The sequence below is a fragment of the Tursiops truncatus genome, chromosome 15 (assembly GCF_011762595.2).
Source record: "Tursiops truncatus isolate mTurTru1 chromosome 15, mTurTru1.mat.Y, whole genome shotgun sequence".
Lineage (NCBI taxonomy): Eukaryota > Metazoa > Chordata > Mammalia > Artiodactyla > Delphinidae > Tursiops > Tursiops truncatus.
In genome coordinates, this window is record NC_047048.1 from 70,060,418 (window position 1) to 70,074,647 (window position 14,230).

A 14,230-nucleotide genomic window follows, 5' to 3' on the forward strand; every position below is an offset into this window, starting at 1 on the left:
CATTGCTAGGATAGACGCTCCCCAAGCATCTTGGACTAGTGGAGGTGGTGACAGCATAAGCCCAGCTAGCCATCTTTCTGCGGTCATAGACCTGTCTCCTTTCTCAAAGCACCCCTACAGAGAAACAGTCATGAACTTTGTCCACACCCCTTGGCATTTGCTTGCTTAGATGAATTTTGAAAGGCCACAGATGAGCACACAATTTAAGTTGGGTGAGTGAGTATATTTTAATTTGCCTCATTCCCAGAGGAGGTCACAGAGCTTGTACAATCTATACCCCGATGCAGAAGGTCAAATTAAGGTTTGGGAGGACGGAGGCAAAGGGGAAGCCGCAATAAAAAAACTACCGTGGGGGAAGGTCAGCCCTTGACTCCATTAACTCCTTCGTGCCGTTCTCACTCCGCCACAGCTGCTCTGGCTGCCCTGCTGTTCCGTGAAAATGTCTCGCTCCCCTTTCCCTCTTCTTGCTCTGGCCTCTGCCTGGGACGCCTCTGAGGGAGACTGCCTGACCTGCCCCTCCCCTCACTCAGGGCTGCTCTGGCAAAGCCCCACTCCCTGCCCCTTCCCTGTCTCTGTCCCTCTCTCCAGATTTGCTTTTCTTCCTAATGCTTATTAATCCCTGGCATCTTGGCTTTTGTTTATTGTGTGTCTCTCTTCCGCTAGAATGTCAGTCCCATGAGGGCCTGCCTTGGTCTCTTTTTTCCCCTGCTGCCGTACTCCTGGCAGATAAAACTGCCTGGTACACAGTAGGTGTTCAGTAGATGTTTGTGGAGTGAATGAGCACACAGAAGTGCATATCCTGTGGATCTGTTCAGTCGCCAGAAGCAGACTTCAGATTTGACTCCTGTCTCTTGATGGTGAAAACAAATAAGGAAACACAGTGAGTTACAAGATTCACGGTGTCCAGTGGGTAAAAATTAAAAGCCTATTTAGGAGAAGCCCGACAGGAAACTTGAATGAACTTTCCCTTCAGTTCTCAATAAAGTCATGCCGTCTGTTGCAGTAGAGAAGATTCCTGAAAGGATCATTACGTTACGTGTAACAATACATTTTGTGTGATTTTTATTTTTTTTGCCAAAGTGCTGAGCCTCCTGATCGTTGGAGACGAGCACCGTGAGATCAGTTAGACATGCTTTGCATCAGTGTCTCATCTTGATTCCTGCTTTTTTATCTTATTCTTAACACAGGGCTCACGAACAGCTAAACGTGAAACATGAACCTCTCCAGCTCATCCAACCTCAGTTTGAGACGCCGCTGCCAGCCCTTCAGCCAGCGGTCAGTGGGTGTGTGGGGGGCATCCTGCCGCGGAGCCCCGCTGTTTGCCCCTCCCTCACCAGCTGGCCTCGTGTGGGGCTGGCTTCCTCATGGGGTCATGTTTCTCTGGCTCAAAACATGCATAGAGACCAAACCTGTTAGTATTCTACAGGGACTTCCATTTGGTGTAGTTCCCAACTGAGGAATCACGGGTGTGGACCTCTCTGGCTGTTAAACGTTTCCTGTCTTGTGGGGTTGAAGGGCATGTATGAGAACACCTGGCTGAAAAGGAGGAAGAGCTTTGTGCTAGAAAGCTTTGAGCTCTCCAGTCAACGGGCACTCAGATTCACAGCACAGTTCTAAGAGTCCAGGGGACAGTCATGTGTCTATAGGTTATTTTTCAACATTCTAGTCCAGTGTGAGTTCCACTTGCCTTCAAAATTGTCTTATCCCACCACATTCTGGAAGGTTATGAGCCAGTTGGCTTCACCTTGGTAACCTGAAAATCGGCCACAGTGGAAGTGTTTACAAAACAGGAAATGACAAATGCTACAGATGAGGCCTCTTGTTTTGAGTGATAGCTCAACATTTCTCAGCACACCACTGCCTCATACCTGCAAATTCTGGCTATAGGTTCAGCACTTTCTACATTAATCTACATCTGTTTCCCCAATTTCTGTCCCTGAAGAACTCATCATCAGATGAGAAACGACTCATGCAGTCAAGTGTTCAACACAAATTTGCACAAAATGCAAATAAGCCGGATAAGCCCCAAGCTGTGTGTCCTTGCATGAGTTGGTACATGCAAGGGCGCTGGTACATCAGCTTGGCGAGTTTGGTGGCTTGCTTGGAGCTGGTTCTACTGGGTTGCTTGCACTGGGCCGCCGTCTTGCTTGCCGTGGCCTCATGGGTTAGGGCGGAAGGAGGTGATGGGCGCTGGGCGGTTCTTCGTCTTATTTTCCTTACATCTCATCACCGTCAGTTATGGCTTTGGATGCGCTCTTTCATGAAAGACTTTATTGCCTTTTAGGTTTTCCCTCCTAGCTTCAGGGAATTATCACCCCCTCCGCTGGAGCTGTTTGACTTAGATGAGACGTTCTCCTCTGAGAAGGCCCGGCTTGCTCAGATCACCAATAAGTGTGAGTGTGGTCAAATTCTTGTTTGTTTTCTTTTGTGAGTTTTATTAAGTTGTGAATTTCTGAGATTTGCCGTGAAAGAAAGCGTAGCGTTTGTTTAGGGAGAACAGAATGTGAATGGAAGTATAAAAGCACAGTTTTTGTTTATTTCATGTGAATGATGTGGCTTGTTTCCCTAGGGGTCAGTTAGCTCAGTGAGCTAGAACATGGTGCCAGGCAGAGGCCAGGGTCTCAGCTTTAATTCCTGTGTGTCTTTAGTTCTGACCTGTTGGGTGACCCCAGGATGAATTCTGACTCTGGCTGCCTCTTAGCAAACCTAGGCCATTGGTCACAGGAGCCGTTGAATAAAAAAATTCAGTCAGGGCCAAGAGAATTACAGAGACTTCAAATTGGAAGGGATTCTAGAGAGAGTCAAGTGTGCCCACCCTGACCCGTGGGTGAGGAAATGAGGCTCCGGGCTGCACAGCTGCAGGGTGAGTGGTGGTCCCGACTCTCAGCCCCGTGCTCCTCCTGACATGCCCTTCCTCCAGCACAGCAGGTGGGCCTGCACACATGGATTCGGAGACAGAAAATTGAGGCAGTGACCCCACTCCTGGGAATCTAACCTAGGGAGATAAATGAAGGTACACAGATGACTACGACATTACTTATTAAAAAATAAAATACAGTTGGCCTTAGTGTTCACTCACAGGGAAATGGTAGTAAATTGCACCACATTCAATCAGTGGGACAATATGTAGTCATTATAAAAGAGGCTTACAAAGGCCAGGGGGTGACACTGAGATTCCTAAATGAAGAAAGCAGATATAAAACTGCACTTACAGTAGGATCCCAACTATGTGAACATCTATATGTGCTCAAAGACCAGAAAGGAATGTGCAAAAATGAAAATAGTTCAATGTCAGACACCTTTACTGCATCTCTGTTCCATGCCAGGCATTGTGGTAGGTGCTAGGCAATCAGAAATTAGCAAGACCTAGTAATTAGTCCAGTGGGAATAATAGACCTGTGAAGGATCAGACCCTTTGACCATGCGTTTCTGTTTCTAGTGGTTTATCCTGCAGAAATCCTAGTAGAAATGCATAACAGAAAAGATATAGAGATATTAATTGTAGCATTCAAAAAATAGACAACAATAGTCTAATAGTCTATCAGTAGGAGAATTGGTTTAAAAAAATATGAGACAAAGTGGAATATTATACATCTGTTAAAAGAAAGACGTGGAGCATAAGCTTTGACTGGAATGTCCATGTTACATTGTTAACTGATGACAGCAACTTACAGAACTATTATAGTTTGATCCCCTGTTTTTACACATATGTAGACATGTAGACATACATGGCAGTAATTACCCTAGGAAGTATTGGTGGGGGTAGAGCTAGAGTGAGAGAACACTTCTATCATAACTTTAAAAATGCAAATCAGAGGGGAATAAAAGAAATTACAGTATAGTGTAAGTAGGGCAGTAATGGCTGTCCATCCTTGATACAGGACTGGGGATGGTTACACAGAGAATTATGGATGATTTTTTGTTTCTTTTATTTCCTTTCCTATAATATTGCTATAGTAAATGCTATTTAAAATACCCCTGGGACTTCCCTGGCAATACAGTGGTTAAGACTCCACGCTTCCACTGCTGGGGGCGCGGGTTTGATCCCTGGTCAGGGAGCTGAGATCCTGCAAGCTGCGTGGTGCAGCCAAAAAATTTTTAAATAAATAATATAAATAAAATAAAATACGCATATGTCCTTCACATAATGATCCTTGCGGCAATCAGAGAATGGTACTTTGATTCCCCGCTGGTGGGTCCTGTTCTTTGTAACGTAGGAATGCCAGATCTGGTGATAGCGAGCCAGAACCTGGCTAGCTTTATTCTAATTAGGAGTGTCACACTTTTGTCCTAATTTACAAAAACAGCACATCAGAGATCTCTACAGTTTGTCACTGTTTAAGTCCTTTGGTCACATTACCCAAGGGAGAGGTGAGTGATCTTGAGAGATGTAGGAACCTGACAGGGATACCCAAACCACAGTAAGTCTGTACTTGGGGCAGGGCAGAGTCACGGGTGAACCTAACTGCCCCAGCTGTGCTTAGGTACTGAAGAAGACCTGGAATTCTACATCAGGAAGTGTGGTGACATCCTTGGAGTCACCAGTAAACTACCAAAGGACCAGCAAGATGCCAAACATATCCTCGAGCACATCTTCTTCCAAGTGGTGGAATTCAAGAAATTGAACCAGGTACAGAACCCAGAAGGCCCACTCAAGTGGGAGTCCTTCCAGTGGTGATATCATCCATAAACTGGACTTCTCGTGTTCCATGCCATTCATTCTGCGGGCATTACACTAGCTACTAGGTGAACAAAACAGATGATGTTCCCTGCACTTCTGGGACATATATCTAGCTGGAGGAGACAGTAAACAATAAACGTAATATATAAGTAAATCACATAGGATGCTAGGAGATGATAAGCGCTATTAAAAAGTAGAGCAGGGTCAGAGGGATCAGTGTGCTGAATGTGGTGATATTAAATTAAATAGGGTGGTCAGGATAGGCCACGCTACAAAGCTGACATGGGAGCAAAGACTTGAAGGTGTTGAGGGAGTTGGCCATGGAGATAGCTGGGGGACAAGTGTCCCAGGCAGAGAGAAGACCTGTGCAGAGTCCCTAAGGCTGGGCTCTGCCTGGCTTGTTTGAGGGACAGCAGTAATGCCTGTGTGGCTGGAGATAACTGAACCAAGGATGGAGCAGCAGGACGTGAGGTCAGCACCTTATGTTAGAAATCATCTTGCCCAGGGCTGAGGACCAAGAACTTAAAAATTATGCCTGGCCTTCATCTTGCGTATCCCTGGACAGGATTTCTAAAATTAAATGTCCAACCAAGGTTGGTAAATGGGCATTCATTTATATACTACTGATGAGAGAATAAGCTGGTTCCACTTTTATGGAGATATTTTTTATAATATCGTGCAGAAGCCCTAAATATATATATATATATATATATATATATATATATACCTTTGACCCAGCAATTCTAATGCTTAGAATTTGTCTTAATAATATAATCCTGGGATTTCCCTGGTGGTCCAGTGGTTAAGACTCCACACTTCCACTGCAGGGGGCACAGATTCAATCCCTGGGCGGGGAACTAAGATCCTGCATGCCATGTGGCGTGGCCAAAATATATATACATATTCTGAATGTGTGCAGATTTACCAGTCAGGATGCTCAGTGAAGCACTGTTTTAATTGAAGAAAAACTCTCATCAGTAGGGAACAAGTACCTAGGGTGCATCCATAAGATTAAGAATGTTTAGAAGGATGTTTAAGGACTTAGGAAGACATTCATGATACAGTGAATGGGGTGGGGGGAAAGGACTATAAAACAGTATAAAGAGAATGTCCATCTTTCATACACACACACACACACACACACGATTTTAGATGCTGAACAGAAAGACTGATTAGGATCTGAGCCACTACTGGCGGGAGCTGGCTCTGCTGTGTACTCATACTATAATACATGCCTCATATGTGCCGGCCTGGTGCTAGATGTCAGGGCTGTGGCGGTGAATGCTGTCGTTGCTGTCTGCCTGAGCTACGTGCAGTGAGCGAGACAGGAACATCTGGGCAATTAGAGTGCTCTGAGATCAGTACCAGGAAAGCAACTCAGAGGCAAGGTATTGGTATACCTGCTCAGCACTGAAATGTGGGATGGGGGCCAGGTAGATTCCCAGCAGTACTTACATTGGTGGCAAGGCAGGGTCAGGCCCCTAAGGCCAAGGTAAGAAGTCTGGTGTGGTGTCTGCATCAGTACCTTCAAATGTATTTGCTCCCCATTCATCATGGTGGGTGGTGGGCTGTGGTCAAAGCCCTGTCCTGGTCATGAAAACTTAATCCTCGGGCTGGATTTAGCCGTAAAGCCCAGAGATTAGTTATGTGTCCCAATCAATGATGATTTAGAATCTCTAATCAAAGTCCAAAACAACAAAGAGTTCACATTTCAGGTTTTGAACTGAAATTCTAAAATTCTCTTATTCCCTCATCCAGGAACATGATATTGATACAAGTGAAACGGCATTCCAGAACAATTTCTGAGGACCAAGCCTCTTCAAGCATTTTCTGCCTCCAGATTCTCTCTTTATAAACTCTTTTTGAATTGTCCCTCAATTCTTTATCAAAATTGTCTATAGTCTTTCTTCTATGAGCTGTGGAAGGTCTGTGCATCTTCTATAGTGCCCAGAGAGGGATAACATTTCTAACTTCTGTAAGGTATGTTCCATTTTTTAAATTAAACCTGTTTGAATCTGTATTTTTATAATTTATGCATCAGTCTTTCATTGAAGTCTTTTCTTTCGACTCCAGTTCTAGATTTGAGTCTCTTTTATCAGAAGCATAAATAACTCTCAAGCTTATGAATACTGTACAGCTTTTGGACTAGCTCAAAAGGATAGAAAACAAACAACCCACAGTCTGTTTGCCCCACTGTACCTAATGAAAAAGGTAAAATAGTTGATAGGTATCTTCTTTACATAGCTTACTCACTCCTTCATCTCCCAGCTGCACACAGGCACAACCATTTGGAGGCTGTTGCCTTCACCCACACTTTGTCCCTCTCCTCTGAGCTCCTGCCACTCAGTTCTATCATCGTTTTAGGTTATAATGCAGGGCAAAATGTGATCATCTGTCCCAAGGACAATGGGAGAGACTGTACCTGCTTGAATGGAGCAGTTGATGTGGAAATGCACAGCATTTATGCATTGTGCAAATGTACTGGATACACTGGGAACCAGCTTTGGGGAAAGCCTGAAAGCCAGATAGAAGATTGCAAAACCACTGCCAGTGTGTAAGGGGTATGGTGCAATGGGAATAGCTTAGCTGGTGGGTTCTGTAAAGATAGAACTTTGGAAGGAAGGCCCTTAGGGGGAGTGTCATATAACTCCAAGAGGAAGTAACCAGAGTGCGGATTTAAGATGCTGTTGTAGGAAAGGTGGCATTCTGAAATAGATTTGGTCTGGGCGTTAGAGGTCAGGTTGGCAAGATTTTGAGCCTGACTGCCTGGGACAGTGGTGGAGTTTTTGGAAGACGGGGATTCTGAAGCGTGAGCTGTTGCAGAGCATAGGAGCCAGCTGAGACAGTGGCAATACGTGCAAGTGGTAATAACCAGTAAATAGCTAGAAATACCTAACTAAGGCTTAGGAAGGGTGTCCAGTCTCAAGACCTGAGTTGTTCACATGGAGTTGGATAATTGAAGCCAGGAAAATAGTCTGTCGAGGAATTAACATTTTTGGAAGTTCATTTTTTGAAATTTGTATTGGAGTCTAGTTGCTTTACAGTGTTGTGTTAGTTTCTGCTGTACAGCCAAGTGAATAGTTATACGTATACATATATCTCCTCTTTTTTAGATTTCCTTCCCATTTGGGTCACCACAGAGCATTCAGTAGAGTTCCCTGTGCTATAGTAGGTTCTCATTAGTTATCTATTTTATACATTTTTGGAAATTTAAAACCTTGGGGAGAAAGGCTCAAGTCACATCCTGAATTTCAAATGATTTTTTCATGTTAAGGCTCTGTAGGCTTCCATTCTCTGACACTGAAGCCCTAGTGCAGGGCTTATTCAGAGTAGCCAAGCCAGAACACAGTGTTAGGGATGGGGGAGGCCACTTTGCTCAAAGGGCAGACCTGGGGGCCAGCTGAGAACAAGCAGCTGTGGAACAGCAGGGAGTGTCATGGAAATGTATTTGGAATACATTCCAAAAATGTGCTCAACAATTACCTCCCATCCCATGTGCTCTTCTCTTACACTGTGGTTTTGGTTCTCCTGCCATTGAGAGGTGAGATCTCCGTTCCCTCCCTCTCGATCTGGCACTATGTTACTGACACTGTGACTTCTGAGGCTAGGTCATAAAAGACTATACAGCTTCTGCCTGGTTCACTTGGGGCACTCGGAGCCTCCATACAAGTCTGCGGCCACCTGGATAGGCTACGTGGATATGCCATGTATAGATGTTCTGGCCAACAGCCAGAGGTCCCAACCTGTACGAGCATCACCTGCTAAACACGTGAATGAAGAGGACTCCAAACATGAAGTCACCCCTAGTCTGTTGAGTTGTCCTAGTTGAGTTCCCAGACATCATGGAGCAGAGACAAGCTGTCTCTGCTCTGACCTTCCTGAATTCCTGACCCACAGAATCTATGAACATAATAAAATGGCAGTTTTAAGCCATTAATTTGGAGTAAACTGTTATGCAGCAGTAGATAACAATTTTGTCATTGAGGTAACACTGGTGTATAACATTCTGTGTTTCATGTGTACATTTCTACTCCTCTATTTCCTACAGTGTGCTCACCACCATAAATTTAGTTTCCATCTGTCACCACAGTTGATCCCTTTTATCCATTTTGCCCTCCCCCCTGCCTCTTCCCCTCTGGTAACCACTACTCTGTTCTTTGTATCTACGTGTTCATACCTACAATTTTATTTTTTATCTTTTTATAAATTTATTTATTTATCTTTGGCTGCGTTGGGTCTTCATTGCTGCGCGTGGGCTTTTAGTTGCAGCGAGCGAGGGCTGCTCTTTATTGTGGTGCGCGGGCTTCTCATTGCAGTGGTTTCTCTTGTTGCAAAGCATGGGCTCTAGGTGCGCGGGCTTCAGTAGTGGCACATGGGCTCAGTAGTTGTGGCTCGCAGGCTTAGTTGCTCCGCGGCATGTAGCTTCTTCCTGGACCAGGGCTCAAATCCGTGTCCGCTTCATTGGCAGGCGGATTCTTAACCACTGCGCCACCAGAGAAGTCCCATACCTACAATTTTAGAAGGAACTTTTTGGATCTGAATCTAATCCAACTTCCCTTTCCAACTGGGACACAGAGGACTAGGGAAACCTAGGTCCAGAGGAGCACTGCCTGCCTGCTAACCTGGAGCTTCTCCCCCCACACTACCGACTCGAGAAGGTTCCTCGGAGGAAGCAAGGCCTGTCCTGCCATGCGTCAGCTGCCTTTTCCCCTTCGTCTATGGGTGACTGTGGCAAGGATGTATGTTTTTCCCCAACTTCTTATGAAAAACTTGAACCATACAGAAAAGTGGTAAGAATAGTACAATAAACACCAGTACCCACCACCTACTTTCAAAAGTTAACATATTGCGATGTATACTTGATGTGTGTATAATTTTTCTTACTGAACATCTGAAATTAAACTTCAGACATTATAATACTTTACCCCTTAATATACATCAGTGTATAACTACAACACACCATTATCATACCTAATATTTAATATTTATTCAGATGTCTCCCAACTGTCCCCAAAATGTTTTATAGATGTTTTTTCAAGCCAGGATCCAGTCAAGTTTCACATATTGGATTTGTCTCTTTAGTTTCTTTAAATCCAATACACAGTCTCCCTACCTCTTTCTTTGGTTCCTTTTTCTTTCCTTTTTTTTTTTTAAATGACATTGACTTTTTGAAGAGACTAAATTAGGTGTCCCACATTCTAGATTTATCTGATGTCTATTAACTTGTCCCTTTATCTCCTTTATTTCCTGCATACTGGAAGTTAGACATAAAAGGCTAGCTTTGAATTAAACATTTTTGGCAGGAATATTTCATAGGTGATGCTATGTATAATGTCAGATTGGTCCAGTATTAGTGAAGTTAAGTCTAAACAATTGGTTAAGATAACGAGCAGGGCTGTTTTTAAATTCAAACATGAGCCCTTTATCCCAGATGCTGTTCACCTACGTGCACATACTTTTTCTGGCACATAAACCACTTGAGATGAAAAAGTTAAGTAACTCGAACAAGTGTTTCAACTTCACTCTTTAAAAAAAAACACACACATACACACAAAACAACAATAAAGTGGTAGTACCAGTCCTAGCAGGTAGCAGCGGAAAAAAAAATTGTTGGAGACTTTGTTGAACTCAAAAAATCTCTCATCAGAGAAATGTTGGTATCAAAACGAAGAGGAGGGGGCTTCCCTGGTGGTGCAGTGGTTAAGAATCCTCCTGCCAATGCAAGGGACACAGGTTCGATCCCTGGCACGGGAAGATCCCACATGCCGTGAAGCAATTAAGCCCACGTGCCACAACTACTGAGCCCACGTGCCACAACTACTGAAGGCTGCGCACCTGGAGCCCGTGCTCCGCAACAAGAGAAGCCACGACAATGAGAAGCCTCCACTCACCACAACTAGAGAAAGCCCGCGCTCAGCAATGAAGACCCAACACAGCCATAAATAAATAAATAAATAAATTTATTTATTTAAAAGAAAAACGAAGAGGAGGGACTTCCCTGGTGGCCCAGTGGTAGAGAATCCACCTTGCAATGCAGGGGACGCAAGTTCGATCCCTGGCCTGGGGAACTAAGATCCCACATGCCACAGGGCAACTAAGCCCACGGGCCACAACTACTGAGCTCTCACACCTCAACTAGAGAGTCCGCGTGCCACAAACTACAGAGCCCACGCTCTCTGGAGCCTGCACGCCACAACTAGAGAGAGAAAACCCGCACTTCCCAACTAGAACGAAGCCTGCGGGCCGCAACGAAGAGCCAGTGTGCCACAACTAAGACCCTATACAGCCAAAAATAAATAATAAGTAAATAAATATTAAAAGAAAAAAAAAGGGCTTCCCTGGTGGCGCAGTGGTTGAGAGTCCGCTTGCCGATGCAGGGGGCGCGGGTTCGTTCCCTGGTCCAGGAAGATCCCACATGCCGCAGAGCAGCTGGGCCCGCGAGCCATGGCCGCTGAGCCTGCGCGCCCGGAGCCTGTGCTCCGCAACGGGCGAGGCCACAACAGTGAGAGGCCCGCGTGCCGCAAAAAAAAAAAAACAAAAAACGAAGAGGTGATAACATAATGAGAGAGATGTATGGGTGACAAAGGGTCTCTCCTCCCCCAAGAGCACGGAGGAAAACTTGAAGTATCTTATGATAGCTCACAGATCCATTGTGTGGCTTTTGCTAAGTTACTTCTTATTCATAAAATCATATGTGAGACGTTTTCAAACTCTCCCGTAAAAGGTCCTAGAGCGCTACGTATGCCTTAAGGAAATTTAAATTTTAATTTAAAAAATTTTAGGTAATACGTAAGCACGGGGCTGAAGGATGTTGAAAGAGAATTTCACCCTCTTTAGCCATTCAGTTCCTCTTTCTGCAACCAATGTTATTAATTTCTTCCGCTGCCTTCAAGAGACAGGAAGAAATATATACTTTAAAAAGAGTAATAAATCTTGATTATACCAAATTTTAACACGAAGCCCACTAATGATTCATCCTAGGGTTGCGCTCCTGCAGCTCACAATGCGAGAGAGAAATTAACCTCGTAAGAGTTGCTGACGGTGACAAATAGCGTGAAGGAAACTTGCAGTGTCACAGGCTTGTGCAGGGCTTGCTGAGCCACACGGCGAGTCAGGGACGGCTCGAGGTTGAAGGGGGTCAACCGGGCTCCGGGCCGTGACCGCCATAGTGTCGGAGGCCGGCGACGTACCTGCCCTGCTCCCTCTCCTCCCCCAGGCCTTTCACCCGTCCTCTCACGATCAGGATCCCAGGGAGTATGGCTCAGAGGGCGCGGGGCCGGCAGGGGTCACCGGGCGAGACCGCGTCGCGGGGAAAGTCTGCGGGAGCTCCACAGCCCAGCAGCCGCGATCCAATCTAACCCCAAACCCGCGCCCTATAATGACGTCAGGCGGTGCGCCTCCCGCGATGCCTCGCGCGGAGCCGGAGCCGGAGCGCGCGCCTGGAAGTGGGCCGGCTCTGAGCGGAGGCGCGGGCCCCGCGGTCAGACGGCCTGGGATCTTCGGCCTTTATTCACTAGTTGGACCCCTCGAAAGAGGTCACGTCTCTTGTCCCTGCTCACTGTGGGCGGCGAGAGACTGCCAGGTGGACTCCAAGGCCTGATTTTCCCTCTCCATCTTCACAGAGGTGGGTGATGTTACCTTCAAGTGCGGCCGCGGGGCCTGGCCGGGCTGGGCCGTGCAGGTGGTTTCCACCCGCCTCTGGACTAGGCCTTGGTGTCCGTCGTTCGTTCCCTCCCTGAATTTGTGCCCTAACTCCTTAATCCGCGACTCCTTCCAGCTTGATTGCTGAACTGCAAGTGGCCATGTTACAAAAGGAAGAACTAAATGTTTGTGAAAGCTGATGCCCCAGAAGGCCCAGGATAAGAAGTCAGAGGTGTGGGCTGGACGTGGTGTGTGTATTAAAGCAGTCCAGGATCCTGGCTCTTCTCTTGGAGTCTCATACCCCTCATCAGGAATGCAGGAGATTTGCATTAGTTCCCCGATTGACCAGGGATGGAACCCGTCCCCCATGAAGTGGGAGTGCGGAGTCCTAACCACTGGACCGCCAGGGAATTCCCAGAAGGTTTCTAAGAGACCAAATTCTCACCCTTTGCGATTGCATAAATGAGGACACAGCTGGGGCGGGCATGAGTCTGGACAAGCCCACGCAGTGTTGATTGCCCTGTTCTGTGGTCAATGACCCCACACTTCTCCCAGTGATTGAAGAGGGACCCCTAGAGTCATGCAAATGGAACATATCCATCACTCCCCCAAAACGTCCTCGTGTCCCTTTGTCATCCCTTCTCTACAACCATTGTCACTTTAGATTGGTTCTGTCACTAGATTGGTTTGCAATTTCTGGAGTCGTGTGTAAATGGAATCACAAAGTGTGTACTCTTTGTCTTCTTTCAGCCTAATTATTTTGAGATTCACATTGTATAAGTAATTCCTTTTTATTGTCAGAGTGGATATATTTGTTTTATATCTATAATTTGTTTATCCAGTTACCTGTTGATGGACATTTGGGGTGTTTCCAGTTAGGGGCTATTACAAATAAAAGTATGTAAAAGGCTCTGTGTGAACATGTGCATTCATTTTTCTTGGCTCCATATGGCTGGGTCATATGGTAGGTGTATATGTTTTTAAGAAACTGCTGAGCTGTTTCCAAAGTGGTTGTACACTTTCACATTCCACCAGCAGTATTGGAGAAGTCTGATTACTCCCCATGTTCAACATTTGACATGATTAGTCTTTTTGGTCAGTGATTGTAATAGGTGTGTAAATCTCATTGCGGTTTTAAATTTGCATTTCCCAAATGAAATAGTATTGAGCATCTTTTCGTGTGCTTTGCCCCTAGATATATTTTGAAGGTAGAGTTTGAGGGTAGAGCCAATAGGATTTGCAGATGGGTCAGATAGATGATGTGAGAGAAGAATCAAAAATGACTTCAACTCAACTCTACTCAGTGCTCTGTGGTGACCTAAATGGGAAGGAAATCTAAAAAGAGTGGATATATGCATAACTGATTCACTTTGCTGTACAGCAGAAACTATACTCCAATAAAAATTCTTTTTTAAAGTCAAAAAAAAAAAGTGACTTCAACTCTGGGCAGTCTGAGTACTTCCTAATATTTCTCTCCTTGATATGCACTGGCTTTTCCCTCTGGCCACCTTGCAAATTCCTAAGTCACCCAGCTTTGAAGAGCCTTCAGTGATCCCTTTGGTTGATAACCACAGCCCCTGCCTTTATCTTTGCCCTGATAGATCTAATTTTCTGTTTACCCATTGTCTCTCCTATCACCTGGTGAGGTTCTAGAGAGTATGGATGTTGGATTGTCTCCTGATGACTAGCTCCTGGTGCAGCCCAGCCTCAGTCATTTCGACATATTTTCACAAACTGTACTCTCAATTTACATTTCAAAGGATGGGTGCTTTGCTTCAAGCCACCTGCCCACTAGCTGTGTGATCACGGCAACTTAACACCTGTGTACCTCAGTTTCCTTATCTTTAGAATGAGGAGCTTACTGATTGACACCTGCCTCTCATAGTGATGAGCATTAAATGGAAAATG

The 14,230-nt window shown here is 45.3% G+C and overlaps 1 protein-coding gene and 2 long non-coding RNA genes across 7 annotated transcripts in view; 2 read left to right on the plus strand and 1 right to left on the minus strand.

Moving 5' to 3' along the window:
- Positions 1-6,701, plus strand: part of IFT52 (intraflagellar transport 52) — a 32,756-nt gene extending 26,055 nt beyond the window's left edge. For all 5 annotated transcript variants that reach the window (XM_073793018.1, XM_073793017.1, XM_004316331.4 and 2 more), the window contains 4 exons: positions 1,188-1,275; positions 2,285-2,393; positions 4,485-4,630; positions 6,440-6,701. In XM_073793018.1, the coding sequence (XP_073649119.1) occupies positions 1,188-1,275; positions 2,285-2,393; positions 4,485-4,630; positions 6,440-6,487 (391 nt within the window). In that variant the 3' untranslated portion in view covers positions 6,488-6,701. The remainder of the gene's footprint in view (positions 1-1,187; positions 1,276-2,284; positions 2,394-4,484; positions 4,631-6,439) is intronic.
- LOC141276544 (uncharacterized) lies at positions 209-12,044 on the minus strand. The gene is made up of 2 exons (XR_012326347.1): positions 11,704-12,044; positions 209-2,995 (listed from the first exon to the last, which is right to left on the minus strand). It is a non-coding gene; the product is annotated as an uncharacterized lncRNA (long non-coding RNA).
- Positions 12,033-13,232, plus strand: LOC117308288 (uncharacterized). Its single transcript, XR_004522273.2, has 2 exons — positions 12,033-12,305; positions 12,459-13,232. It is a non-coding gene; the product is annotated as an uncharacterized lncRNA (long non-coding RNA).
- Positions 13,233-14,230: the final 998 nt, after the last annotated feature.